General features: G+C 40.4%; 1 protein-coding gene across 1 annotated transcript in view; it reads right to left on the minus strand.

The window, feature by feature from the left end:
- The window catches only part of flt4 (fms related receptor tyrosine kinase 4), a 55,486-nt gene that overhangs the window by 25,977 nt on the left and 15,308 nt on the right, over positions 1–14,201 (minus strand). The window contains exons 2-10 of the mRNA XM_079556750.1: positions 11,544–11,640; positions 9,379–9,656; positions 7,515–7,648; positions 7,267–7,429; positions 5,236–5,375; positions 4,139–4,310; positions 3,222–3,339; positions 2,949–3,133; positions 624–786 (exon numbers count right to left, since the gene is read on the minus strand). Coding sequence (XP_079412876.1) covers positions 624–786; positions 2,949–3,133; positions 3,222–3,339; positions 4,139–4,310; positions 5,236–5,375; positions 7,267–7,429; positions 7,515–7,648; positions 9,379–9,656; positions 11,544–11,640 — 1,450 coding nt within the window. The remainder of the gene's footprint in view (positions 1–623; positions 787–2,948; positions 3,134–3,221; positions 3,340–4,138; positions 4,311–5,235; positions 5,376–7,266; positions 7,430–7,514; positions 7,649–9,378; positions 9,657–11,543; positions 11,641–14,201) is intronic.

Raw genomic sequence — 14,201 nt, forward strand, 5'->3', positions numbered from 1 at the left:
TTCAAAGCTTTCATTGGTAAAATCTCGCCTGAGGTCAGGGATGCACCAAGAGAGACTTAACCATCTTTCACTGATGTCACTTGAAAATGACATCGTTCGTGACTTGGACTTTACGGACATAATTAAAGACTTCTCAGCCGGAAAGTCAAGAAAAAGACCTTTTTAAGATGTATAGCTATGCTCATTTTTATTATTTCTGCCATAGTTTTGAAGCATGTTTAAAAAAAAAAAATTGCATTAAAGATAGAGATTTTGATACACATTGCAAGATGTCATTTAACATTTATTTTTGACACATGTAGGAGTTGCAGGTTGTTTTTTTATGGGATTTAGGGTTAGGGTTTGCGCTGAGGGGGGGCCTACAATTCTGTTCAAGCCCCGGGGCCTATGGGGAGGTTAAGGCGGGCCTGAACAAAACCATTATCAATTACACAGGTATAATATCATAACATCATTCTAAAAACAACAGATGCGCCAACAATTAGCAACTCAGTATCTTTTTCATAAATATTTAAAGTTGTTTTCAATTTTAGGAAGCATGGGAGTAAAAATGTGTTTTTTTTTTGGCAAAAACAAAAACACAAGAGGAGCATGAGTGCATAATCTTAGTGAGACATGCTTACATGCTGCTGCTGTTGCTGAGGACACAGGGGCCCCAGTCCCTCCAGTGCCAGCTCACAGACGGAGCAGGGAGGCCAAAGGCAGTGCAGGTGAGGATCTGGCTGCTGCCGCTGGGATACGGGCTAGACGGCTCTGCCACCTCTTTCTCGTGGATCTGAGGGACAACTGAGGAAATAAATGTTGGTTTGTTTTCAGATTAACAAAATGTGATAACGTCCCCCTCTCAGCTGGAGCACAAGGCAGTACTCATTAATCTAATCGTATATGAATGGAAAATGTCACATGGACTCAATTATACCATAAAATAAGGCTGCACAAAATATTGCAAAAAATATTGCATTGCGATATTAGGTGATGCAATATCCATATAGCAAGAAGCCACAATGTATCGCAACATCACTAAAGCTTAAACCTGACTGAGATCGACAAATTTTCTGCAAACTCAGCCAAAACACTAAATTTTACTCTTGTTTTGATAACTTTTGCTGGCTGTGAATCTGGCCAAGGCTTCGGCAAATGTTCATAGAACACTATTCTGACCACAGTGTTCAAGTTTGCTGAATGTTGCTCCCTGGTCTTCACCCCTTCACACCCTGTGCTGTCCTGTTAAATCTTTTTTTTTATTTTTTTTTATTTATTTATCAGGGACGATACAATCAACATAGTTACAATTAATATTTGCAGCTGATGCGATGCATGAAGAGCTTGTAGCTAGTGCTAGTTCGCAGCTCATGTCCCTGGTTGGGCCTTTCTACACAGTTTACAATAATAAAATACATAAATACAACATTTGTATAAAACTTCACACTCATACACACTGTGTACGCTCACACTTACATTCACACAGACTCAGTGCTATTTACAAATGGGTACAGCTTTGGTTTGTTTTTAGCCAGGACTTAACCCTAGAAGTGAACATTTTAAACTCAGATATGGTTTTAAGTTCTGTGGGTAGTGAGTTCCACAGCTTCGGACCAGAGAACGAAATGGCAGACTGACCAAATGCAGTTTTACGGAATGGAATGGTACAGTTGTGATTGATGGAGCCTCTGGTGACTCTATTACTGTTTTGTCTCTGTATAAATGAACTGAGTGGCTCGGGTGCAAGATTATTGACACATTTGAATATTAGTTTGAGAAAACACAACTTGCCAAAGTTTTCAAAGCTTAGCAGTTTATGCTTCTCGAGAACATTGCAGTGATGGTAACGGATTGTTTTTTTGTCCATGATTTTTATTGCTTGATTGTATAATGATCCAATACGTTTAGTGACTGAGGGAGTGGCCTGTGCCCATGCTGTCATACAGTATGATATATGTGAAAATATCATAGCGTGCATGTACAAGAGGGCAGCCTGGTTTGGAATATAATGTCTTATTAACTTAAAACAATTTAAATTTCTTTGTATTGTCCAATTGACCAATCCAAGGTATTTAAATTCAGTCACTGATTGTATATTTTTATTTTGCAAATATATTTTGAAACTTTGATCAATGTTTTGTTTTCTAATAGAGAAACACATAGAAACAGTTTTTGTTAAGTTTAGCACCAACTGATTTTGATTGAGCCACTGACTTACCTCAGCCATACATGTGGACAGAACCTCAGCTGCCTGCTCCGGTGACTTTGCAATTTGGATAAGAGTAGGCTGTGGCTGACCATTTCGAAAGCCTTTTTAAGATCTAAAAATACTGATCCTACCACCTGACTTCTATCGAGAGACTTTTTTATGTTCTCAATCAGACAGCAGTTTGCCATTTCGGTTGAATAACCAGGTTTAAAACCAAACTGCTGCGGGTGGAGAAGCTGATTGGCTTCAAGATGGTCAACCAGTTGTGCAGCTACTGCTTTTTCAATCACTTTTGACAATATAGGTAAGATTGAAATGGGTCTGTAATTGCACATTGAGTCCTGGCTTCCTGCTTTAAATATCGGGACCACAACTGCTTTGCTTAAATATGCTTAAACATATACATATACGACAGAGAAATGTTGAACCTGGTGACAGGCCACAGTCAGAAAACAAAATCTGCATAGAAAGCAACAGATATTTTTTCTTGCATTCATTCTCTTAAACACTTCTTTACTATTATATGACAGCATAGATGCTTTATTATGTTATGAAGCCAATTTACACCCGTGGTCCCTGCAGAGGGTGGTGCTATGCAAAAATAAATACGTGTTTGTTGTATGTGGTTCAATAGAACAATCGATAAGTGAAACAAAGACCTGCATAACATTCAGTATCACTGTAGAGAAAAATTAATCTCATACCTCCATACTTATTGTTTCTATAGAGACAAGACATGGATTTATGAAGCACTTACCATTGACTACTAGAGTAATATTGAGTCTTTGCTCCAGCCCGGCAGCACTGTTCTTCAGCACCACAGTGTACACCCCTGCATCCTCTCGACAAACGTCCTTGATCTCCAATGCATGCTTTGGATGCATCCTCATCCTTTTCATCTTGAACTCAGGCCGCATGTTTAAAGGTTTGCTATCTTTATACCTGGACATTCAAAATACAAACAGCAGATGCAACAATGCTCAAGGACATGGCTGAAGTGCATACAGACGGTCCTGACGCTCGTCCTTACCACTTTGTGTCGGGAGTGGGGAAGGCCGATACATTGACATTCAGTTTAAAAGACTTCTGACCTGCAGTTGCCTCCACTACAGGGCCATTTCTGTAGTCCAGGTTGATAAATGGTTTTTCTACAAAACAAACACAGTAGCGTGGATGAGACTGCTTTCAAAAGGATTGCTGGAACTTGAAAATGGAACAAAAAGACCAGATGTTTTTTGTCAGTTCAAAGGCAGTGGTGTATTAGTACTGTGGTTCTGTTTTTGCTTGTATTACAAAGATTTGACAGCAGGTTCTTGGATGATAAAACCAACGAGCAGCACATTTTACTAATCATAACAATGTGACTAAACTGACCTGAAGGTAGGGTATGTGACACTTTTTATGTATTTTATGTTTGTAAAAATGCTCAAAACCAATATTGTTTTAACTGATTATAAAAGGAATGTTGATTTAATTACAATTAAAAAAAACCTTTCCCTGATGTAGAAGTTATTCATGTTTTCAGTTTTGATTTTCAAAGCAATTATTCAAAGCTGCCAGATCCTAAGGCTATAACCAGTTTGGAAACAGAAAAGGGACTCTTTCTTACTTTCAAAATCCCAGCACATGTACTCAATCAAGTCCCAATCAGTTATTGTAGCCTCCAATAGTTAAAGCTCAGTGACTGAACTCTAGAGGTTCTTAGATTTCAAATGACTGGCATGTTCATATGTAGTGTGTCCATAGGAGCCATGGTGGTTGTGGGCCTTCATGAACAGGCAATACTGTATGTAGTGGTTTGAAATTGTTGTGTAACACATTGTTCATTCTGTTTTGGCCAATTTAGATTCACATCACATACAAGACCCACGGTAACAACTGTTACTGTGTGCCCTATTGCCCAGCAACAAAAACGTCTCACTAAATATGTACAAGAGTCCTCCTCACCATGGACTATGACGTGCATCTGCTGGAGTTGAGAGGAGTCCATGCTGGTGACATTACAAGCGTAAGCTCCTGTGTCCGTCACATTCACAGTGGGCATGGTGAGGATGCTCGCGGCTTCAGTGGCATGGAACAGGGCTTCCCTGTATGGCTGGATGTTTACTACTCTGTTTAGCTGGAAAGCAGATGTCACTCTTGATTAGTTTAGACAACTTTATCACAATAGAAACAATAGTAAAACTCAAATAAAAAAAACAGGAATAAAATTAGTTTCCCAAATAAAGGAGTGGGATGTTTTATTTCAATCCCACGTATCTCTGTAGCAAATGGACCAGAGGAGTAGTAGAAGAAAATTGTACTGGAATTGAAATTGGAAAGACATCTCATTCCACTGGCTGATAACTTTGCTTGAAATATGAAAGATATATTCTGGAATTAGTGTGTGAGTCTGGATATTTCTTTGCTCAACAGCACCTTGTGTGCTGCTATGGCACTGTTAAAGTGATGTTGTGGGATTTAATGTGTTTGCAGCTGTGCGGCACTGTACCCTTGGGGACAATGAGTTCATCTTATCGCAAATAAACATAAGCCCAGTAAAAATCACTGCTTATATTCAGGTTTCAGTTCATAGTTTATCAATAATGTCTAATCTAAGGTTGAAGAACTAGTTCACTGAAACAGGGATTACATCTTTGTCAGATTGAGGTTACTGGGCAGATCACAGTAATCTTTTTAATCGACAGTGACCAGAAAATCCCAGTGCAGTTTCAGCTCATTGTTTGTTGTGGAATTTGAACTTTCGAGGAATAAAACTGGAAACAATTTTGTCTTAAATGGGGCTAAAGTGAAAAGCATGAATTTGTTGTACAAAGGCATCGGAGGGGGTTGTCATAGGTGCTCAAATGTAATGTTTACACAAAGTTTTTCTTCTGATGGTATTATGTGGACAATGCAATTACAAGCAGCGAACAGAGAGGCATCACTGCGCTTATCTATACTTTTCTATGCGCACATAATCTTCACTCTAAACAGAACCCTCTGCTGCCATGCTGTGACATCACCTGCCTCTACTGTAGGCATGTTGTGTTGTTTCATTATACCTCTGCACCCGGATACTCCCACTTGATGTCCACCCCGGTGTTGAACTCAACCAGCGCGGTGCAGTTCAGGGTGAGTGTCTCCCCCACCATCAGCTCCACGGGATCCTCAGGAAAGAGCTTGACCTCGTAAACCTGACTTCCTGTCCAAAGTGGAAATGGAAGGGACAAAACAGGAGTGAGTGGGACAGTGAAAAGGGGTCACGGTGACTTGGTCAGCACTTTTTCCTTCCTCTTTGCACTGGAGGAAGTGGACATGGGAATGAGCTGTGTAGCACGCGGCGTTTCCCCTTCCCTCTGTGGCTGTACATTAGAGGAGGAAATTAAAGGGGGGGGGCTGGTGGTGGAGCAGCCATTTACGATAATAATATAAAAGCTTTGGATAGTGGCCCATGTTCTCTTCAAAAACACGTCACTCGGCGGTGTCTCGGTGGTGTGCTGCGATTGTGTGATAATTTAAATGGCCCATTAGCTCTTTCTTTCCAGAATGATGTTACTTTTTCCGTCAAAATGTGAGAGGTAATTGCATTTAGGGTTCAGTAGCAATGAGTCTTAGCCTTAGGGCACAATATCACCCATTTATATAGGTCTTAATCATACCCCAAATGGCCTTTCTTCTTTTCTATTCTTTTACTTTTACTGCGATAATAACTCAGACAATCTAATTAAAAAGAGTGTTGTTTTTTTTGGAGGGAACGACTAAATGGAAGCAGTTCTTTAGCCTGTCACTGTTGGCCGGGTGCAATTATTACACAGGCTTCCATGTACAAAACAAACTAGTATCTCTGTGTCTGCCACGTAACTGCGTACATTTGAAACCTCTATACTAATTTATGTGGAGTTGAAGACCAATTTACAATGTTTGCAAATTGTGTGCTGCAGATTTGTGCCACCACTGATTTGTTGAACTGTTGAACCAAGATATTTTAGCCAACGAAGACGTTGTGCTTTGTGTTGTTGTCTTTCCCCAAAGACAGATAATAATCCAAATCACTTCTTTTTGTGCCGTTTATATAGAATTGTTTTTCCTTTGATGAAAGAGTCATATTTTTCAGTCGCCAACAAGACACAGACATATTGTTGCACTCTAATTATTCAAGGTCATGGAAGATCATGGAAAGGTATACAATCAAAATTGCTAAATTATTATTTGTCTTATTTGTGTGCGACCGCTTAGTGGGATTATTCAGAAAAATGGTCTTCAAATGTTTCATTTGAATAAAGAGTGTTTTGTTGGTGTCTAACGGGCTAAATCATACAAAAGAAACTCACCAAAGTAATACTTCTTTTTGTACTCCATGCTCATGATCATTAAAAGGCTACCTTAGGTAAACTGCTTGACGTTTATCAAGGCGAACAGAACTTGATGAGCTAAACCATTCAGTATCACCTCAGGGAACTTTTAGAAGTCAAAGAGCATTACTTGAAGCCTGCAGGAGCATGCCGGGAGAGATGCCCACATGCCCCACTGTGCCTGTCTCTGAGGGACAACTGAAAACATGTCATTTTCTCATCCAAGTCATGAAAGATTGTACAGGTTGCGGTTTCCTGCATGGTTTTAATCGCAGTTTACAGTGAAATCGGTGTCCAGGTGTGTTCATGCTGGGAGTGGACCCTTATCATTATGAATAATCACAGAAGGTGATGTTGTTCTTCATATGGCTCTGTTTCCTTCATCATTATGTCAGGCCCATAAAATCACAGTCAAGTCTCAAAACAGCAAACTTCAAAACCAATTATTTTATTTTTTATGTGAAATGTGTTGCAACATACCTCGAGTTTTTCTGTCGTCTCTGCATGGTTAATTAGTATCAATAAAAGTTTGTCAGCAAATGTTACACCAGCCTTCTCACAGGATGGAGACTCGTATGTTTGTGAACTTATAAATACTGTAAGAATTCAGCTTGAAGTCAAGATTAAAACACACTGCACTTTGCAAAGGTCTGTCTGGCCCAGATAATTGCTTTGTCTGAATGTTTGTCTCTTAATTTGGATTAATAGGTGCATTTTCAAAATGCAGGATTAAATACTCACCAGTTGTGTGAATGAGGTAGTTGACTGATTGGTAGTCTTTACCATTCAGTGTAGCCACACAAATTAACCCGATCACCATTGGGTTGTCTACTGCCTGTCTAGGAACAGTCCAGCCATGTTTGTTGTTCCACGTCATGTCAGTATTCTCCAGAGGAGTGGGATACTGCAGAGACACGGCAATAATCGTTCTGTCAGTCAGCTGTCGGAGTTCAGAAAGGGCAGTGAGACAAGGCATTAAGGGCACAAACCGCATGCAGAGTGACATTGAGATCGGGGACTGTGACCAGACAAGGCACTGTGACGTGAGTGGAGAGGCGCGTGATTAATAAAATCTCCAGGTTGGAGTGTGGACCAGCTTTCATGAGGAAGGGCTGCTCCGGGTCTAAAACAAAACAGAGTTTGGTTAGAAACCAGCACGTTTTAAACTGTGCATTACCAGGCCAGCAGACTTGAAACCAACAGCCAGATGCCTCTTGTAATGTGTGTCAGATCTAAACCATATCTGTGCACATGGTGATGAGACACTGTAATTCAACTCCATCAGCAGAGTGTTTACAAATGCAATTGGACATCAGCCAATGAGCCAGACCAGGTTTAATCCTCTTCAGAGGTGTTTAGCTCTATACTATCAGCCACTGAACACATACCACCTGTGTTTTATCCTCTGCACCATCACATGCAGCTCTCAGCTGGGCTCCGGGAAGCATCACAGCTAATGTGCCATCTCCTTACATTGCAGTTGTTATCTTATGTTCCCTACGACCATTTTAAAAGTACTTATCTACAGCCTCACTGTAAATATTAACAACTTTTGTAAGGCAGCCAATAACGAATGTTCACACACAAGCAGCGTGCTTCTTTTCTCATTTATTTTTTCCCTATTGATAAGCCCTGTGTTATTTTCTTTACAGCACCAGTCTCCCAGCTATCACTTCAGCCTTCTATCAGCCAAACAAAAGCTCATATTTCTATCTGGAGGTATTCTGAATACACACAGGTGGAAGAGATAATAGACAGTCTTTTTCAGTCATGGTTACGTTTCTCACAATACATCCCCGCAGCTGAACTATTACAGTTTACTCTGGACTGGAGATGTCAGGCCTGAGGCGTGTTTGCATCGGGGACATGAGCTGTTTGTGCAGCACGCAGCATGGTTTGTGCTTCAGCACCAAAGGGGGGCGTCCAGAGTGAAACTGTCCAACGCCCTCCACATGTCCCTCCGGTCTCACCACACGCTGGCTCTAATTCTTCTTTATTTGGCCTGCCAGCGATCAACCACCTGATGGGATGTTTTGACACTTTGTCAAAGGGATAAACAGTCGATTCATTTGAATAAACTGTTTAGCAGACAAACATCGACCTCACTCTTATAATTTGCTTTCATGGCAATTTTGAATATAATCTGATATCGAAATGCGAACAGAGAAGTTTTGACATTTCATTAACAAAGTGAGCAGTCGGACAAATAGAACGGAGCTCCAGGTTTTCACAATATCACAAATGTGAATATCAAAGGAGTTATTGAAGCATTAATCTTCCCAGGATGTCACCTCGGCGAGCGCGCAGATAACTTTCTGAAAAAGTGTTGCTACTGCGGTAATAGCCAGACAAGACAATTTCCATTGTGGCTTTGTGGCTGTCTTGTAAAGATTCCTAAAAAGCCAAGAAATAAATTAAAGGCTGGTCCCACAAAGAGAAGAGATCAATGGCTTTATGGTTTCTCGAGTTGCATTTAGACTGAAAATGACTTTATACTCCGCTATAACATTGGCAGAAAAGACATGAGCAAAGTTTAGTGGAGGAATGACCTGTTACACTGCCAAAATAGACATGAATAAGTAGATCATTAAAATCATCTCCACAGTTGTATAATCAATGTTTTAATTTAGCTAAGAGCAAGCTTTTCTTGCACTAGAGTCTTCTGTTCATCCATCATTGGACTCGAGATGCAATTTCAAGAAGAAAACGAAGAGTTTGAGCCTATGTTTTGAGACAAAATAAAACAGACATGAAATCAGACTCACTAATATCCATGTGTGTGTCCATTTTAACTACATTCTGTCACTCGTGATCACACAGAGCTGATGACGGAGCCTGTGGCAGCAGACTCACCTCTGATGAAAGCATACACACTGACCGCTGTGGTCCCATCGATCATGACTTTGACGTTCTTGTAGTAGCAGCGGTAGTATCCCGTGTCTTTGGCCTGGGCGCCCCTCAGGACCAGCCTCTTGCAGTAGGGGCGTCCCGGCTGACCCTCACACTCACTGACCACCGCTGCTCTCTGTCTGTGGAAGGCGCTAGAGGGCAGCTGCTGGGCCTGCCGCGCACCCAGCTCTTTAGCCACCAGGGTCTGATCAGGCCATGTCCACGCCAGGGTACGCGGTCCCCTGGAAATACAAAGTTACTTCAAAAGTCTTAAAACTGTGTTGACCTTTCTTTTCTGTGTTAAAATCTGATACATTCACGATACAAAAAAATAGCATTGAATATTTGTAGATTTCAGAAAATAGTTGGCAAAAAATATGAAAGATTTTATGTGTCATCAAAATGTGAATTCTAAATGTCTGTGCAATGTATGCTTTGAATCGTTTTAACATTGAAATAACATGTTTAATCTTTTTCAGTCATTGAATTTCAATCACTGAATATTCATTGCTCATTTTTCAAGGGTTTTAAATTGAAAATGGAAAATTCACCTTTTAAATATTCACTGTATTATTTTTCAACACATCCAATTCAACAGTATCAAATTTACAATAAAAAATTAAAATACATAAATTCAAATTATCGATCCTGGATGACTGAGAGCTGAGACGCAGGATGTTTCCTATTGGTTTGTGACTTTAGTAGGCGGGACTTACAGATGAGGAAACATGAGTTGACCAATCTAGGAATTTTGACTGGTCCCTTGCACCGTTTGTGTGAATGTTTAGCAGCGAATTTCACTCCCTGAATTTCTACTGTTGAATTTAACGGCTTGATTTTTTAAGGGTGAATTTTTCCATTTGATTTTTTTTCTACAGCAAATTTTTTCACTCTGAATTTAGACAATACAATGTATATTTTCAATGTCAATTTTTCATTTGGAATTTGAAACACTTATGTGTGGAATATTCAGTATCTGACATTCAAGGATTAAAAGTATTCAAACAATTCAAAGCAGAAAATTCACATTCTGATGACACAAAAAATCTTAGACAAGGGGAGGTGAAAATGTGAAAATTATCTGACTGTAATGTAAATATAAATTGCAAGGTAAATCACAATTGCAATACTCGTCAGAAAATAGTCTCATATTTCACCAACTTTAGGACCTATTTTGTCATTTGTTTAAAGTGTTTTTAAATTCACTGTTTGGGAAAGATGTTTTCAGAATTAAGAGCAACTGGTTTAAATAATTTCCACAGCAAATTAATTAAAAGCTGTTGCATGGGGAAAAGAAAGAAGGCAGAGGCAGCAGAGATAAACTGAAGATCTCCATGCCCAGTTTGTTAAACAATGAGGATTAGACAGGATTCAATGAGAGGAACATGCTCCTAAAACGTGTATTTACTTAACTGCTTCTTCATTTTGAACAGAGAAAAGTGCTTTTTCATTTTGGCTTGAGTCATTATTTGGGTCACGACTTTAGACTTCTTCTCCGGTATATTTTCAAAGTCACAGTACTCTCTCAGTAAACATTACTAAATATTTTTGGCTACTTCTACCCACTTCTGTTTGTAAAAGGATTGCTCTGAAGATTGTCAAAGGAAAGATGTGTGTCCAGCGGGCGTTTATTTATACTGTATAAGGTGCTGTTGCTGGTAGGTAATGTATGGTGAGGGACCAACACCACGCACCCGCCATGTGAACTACATTACAGGTTGCCATGTGAACCCCACAGCAGTTTGAGATCGAGTGAAATCATAATATCAGTCTGAAACGGATTGCTGGGCTTTTACTGCGTGCCCCCCGCTATAATATCGACATTATAGACAAGCCAAATGGTGGGGACGGAAAATCACATGAGATTAATTACACTGTGATAAAGGGTTCAAACCATATGAGGATCTTTCCAAAGATAGCAACAGAAGTAACACAAGGAAATAGCAGAGAGTGAGTGACAGCTTAGCCGTGCCAACTAAAATTCAAAAGGATAAAACATTCTTATTTCATTCTAATAGTTTTTGACATGGTGGTTTTGTTTTTGATTTGTAAGGAGCCATCTTGGTTTCGAACATGAGTGGGTGTTGTTGGGTTTATATGGGACAACAAGAAGACCATTACATACATACCTGCATGTGATTCGGAGTGTTTGATGAACTGGGATCACAAGGTCGTCTTTGGGGATGTCGAGAATGGGCGGGGCCATAGAAAATCCATTCACCAAACCTGAACACATAGAAAAGGTAGTTGCTATATTTAATAATAATAATAATAATACATCAAACTTGTATAGCGCTTTTTTGGACACTCAAAGACGCTTTACATGTGGAATAAAACAAAACAAAAAAAGGGGGGTTTAGGAAAAAGCTAGTTTGAACAGGTGGGTTTTGAGTACTGATTTGAAGGTTGGTAGTGAGTCCGAGTGGGGGCGGCGATGGCGAAGGCTCGGTCTCCCCAGGTCCGGCGGTTAGTGCGGGTGATGGGAGTGAGGCGGTTGGCGTCGGCTGAGCGGAGGCGGCGGGTGGGCTGGTGTTGTTGCAGGAGCTCGGTGAGGTAGGGCGGGGACAGGTTATGGAGGGATTTGTAGGTGAGGAGGAGGAGCTTGTACTAACGGGGAGCCAGTGGAGCTGCTGGAGGTTGGGGGGGGGGGGGGGGATTTCAGCTGTAGACTGGGTAAGGGAGGGGCGGAGGTGGAAGAAGGATGTTTTAGTGATGTTGTTGATGTGTGTTTTGTATGAGAGGGTGGAGTCCATTATGATGCCGAGGTTGTGTACAGAGGGGGAGGGGGTGACATTGTGACCGTCGATGAGGAGGGTAAAGTTCTGGACAGAGGGGAGGAGAGATTTGGGGCCGGTGATGAGGAGTTCTGTTTTATTGCTGTTGAGTTTGAGAAAGTTATTGTCCATCCAGGTTTTGATATCGGAGATGCAGTCAGTGATGGTGGAGAGGATAACTGGGGTGATGGATTTGGTAGAGATGTAGAGCTGGGTATAGGGTGATTGTTTGTGTAGGCTCTCAGTCAGGAGGTTTCTATCATAAAAAAGGGTTGTTTAATCCGTCATCTGTACTGGGTTATGGGTTGTTTCAAGAAATGGACGAATGCCTAGTCAAAGAAGCAGCCTGGCTCTTTTATACAGCTTTAGCACAGAAGCTTTTTAAACTGACCTCATTCTGCTCTTTTCTTTTGGGGTGCTTTTAATCATGTTTTAATAAAGCACATGGTCGTTGCCTCTTCTGTTTCCTCCATTCATGCATATTTAAGAAATCGCGCGTCTTTATTTCAAGAGATCACAAAAGCTTACCCTCCACCTGCTGATATCTTCACCTGACCACACACTTTTTATTATTTTATTTATACTGCTTCCCTCCTCACTTTGCCAGACATGAATGAGTCCAGGCTTTTATATATGCTCAGAAATGACTGCTAAATACTTTAATAGGTTTTCTCTATATATGTGTTAAACTATAAATCATGAATAAACCAATGTACTGGAAGTCAGAAGAACCTGAAAGATGTGTATTATTAGCACCTTTAAATCAGAGGTTCCCTACTCGAATAGCATCGGGACACACCATTACCCTGGGATAACAAGCCGTGACCCATATAACTTATAAAATATAATGTAACACACCTTATTTTCCTCATGAATTCTTATTGAATGTGCATTTAATAAGCCAAGAAAGCCGGAATTATGATTAAAAACAACAACCTAATAACAGTCTAAAGACTCAGTGATTCTATGCCTTTTCAGCACATAAGTATTCCAAGGAATGATTTTTGGCGACCCAATGAAAACGGTTCGGCGACCCACTTTCGGATCCTCCTGACCCACCAGTTGAGAACCAAGTAATACACAAAATTGTAGTCATATTGAATTATTAAGCTCTAGATCCAAAAAAGAGCCTTGCATGGATGGAGCTGAAAAATACACTGACAAGCAATCAGGCTGAAACTATGAGCCACTACGACCTAGAGCCTGCCCCATTAAAATGATTTGACCCTCTGTTGGTGGTGCAGCCATTTGCCGACATAGCCTAGCTTAATATCCAGTCTCATATATGATTACAAACCTCCCGCTGGATGTTATTACTGTTCATAGTCAGACTCCACGCTTCCAGTGTATGATGTATAGTGTCAGGATGACTTATGCCCCACCTGGGCTCCATTATGGACAGAATAGACTGTCAGGAGCGGTGTTCAGGTCTGAGAGAGGGAGATAGAGGAGAGTATTCTTTCTGTTCATGGGAAAACAAATCAAAATTGGACAAGTTTATGTTTATATCAATTTCATATAGAGCCCCAATGAGGCTTTGGGAATAGCAAGAAGTTCAGGAGTAAACACTGATACGATTCCAGAATCCAAACAGCTTTCTAGAGCCCACTTAATCTTTTTTCTCCAAGAGTATACTTTTTTTGAAAACTAACATCACAGCCAATTAACCCATGAATATTTGTGACAAACATAATGTGTTTGTCATGGTACATTAGGAAGCATCCACACGTCATTAGGTACTTGTGTGAAATAGACAGCAGGAAATCTCTACTCTCCGGAGCTGCATGATTTTGTTTTTGTCTGTCGAGCTTTGATAAAGTAGTTGTTCACCTTTCTGCAAAGAACAACAGAGGTGAGCCTGGTAAATATTCAAATCATGTTTAGAGTGAAGGCCCATCCCACACAATCAATGCAATCCTTGAGAGTTTTCACAGTGCCCGCCAACGCTTTTTATGAACAAGACTAAAAAATTACACCTTTGTTGCATAAAAAACATTTTGTGTGTGCATGCAC

The sequence above is a fragment of the Gobius niger genome (genome assembly GCF_951799975.1).
Source record: "Gobius niger genome assembly, chromosome: 5".
Lineage (NCBI taxonomy): Eukaryota > Metazoa > Chordata > Actinopteri > Gobiiformes > Gobiidae > Gobius > Gobius niger.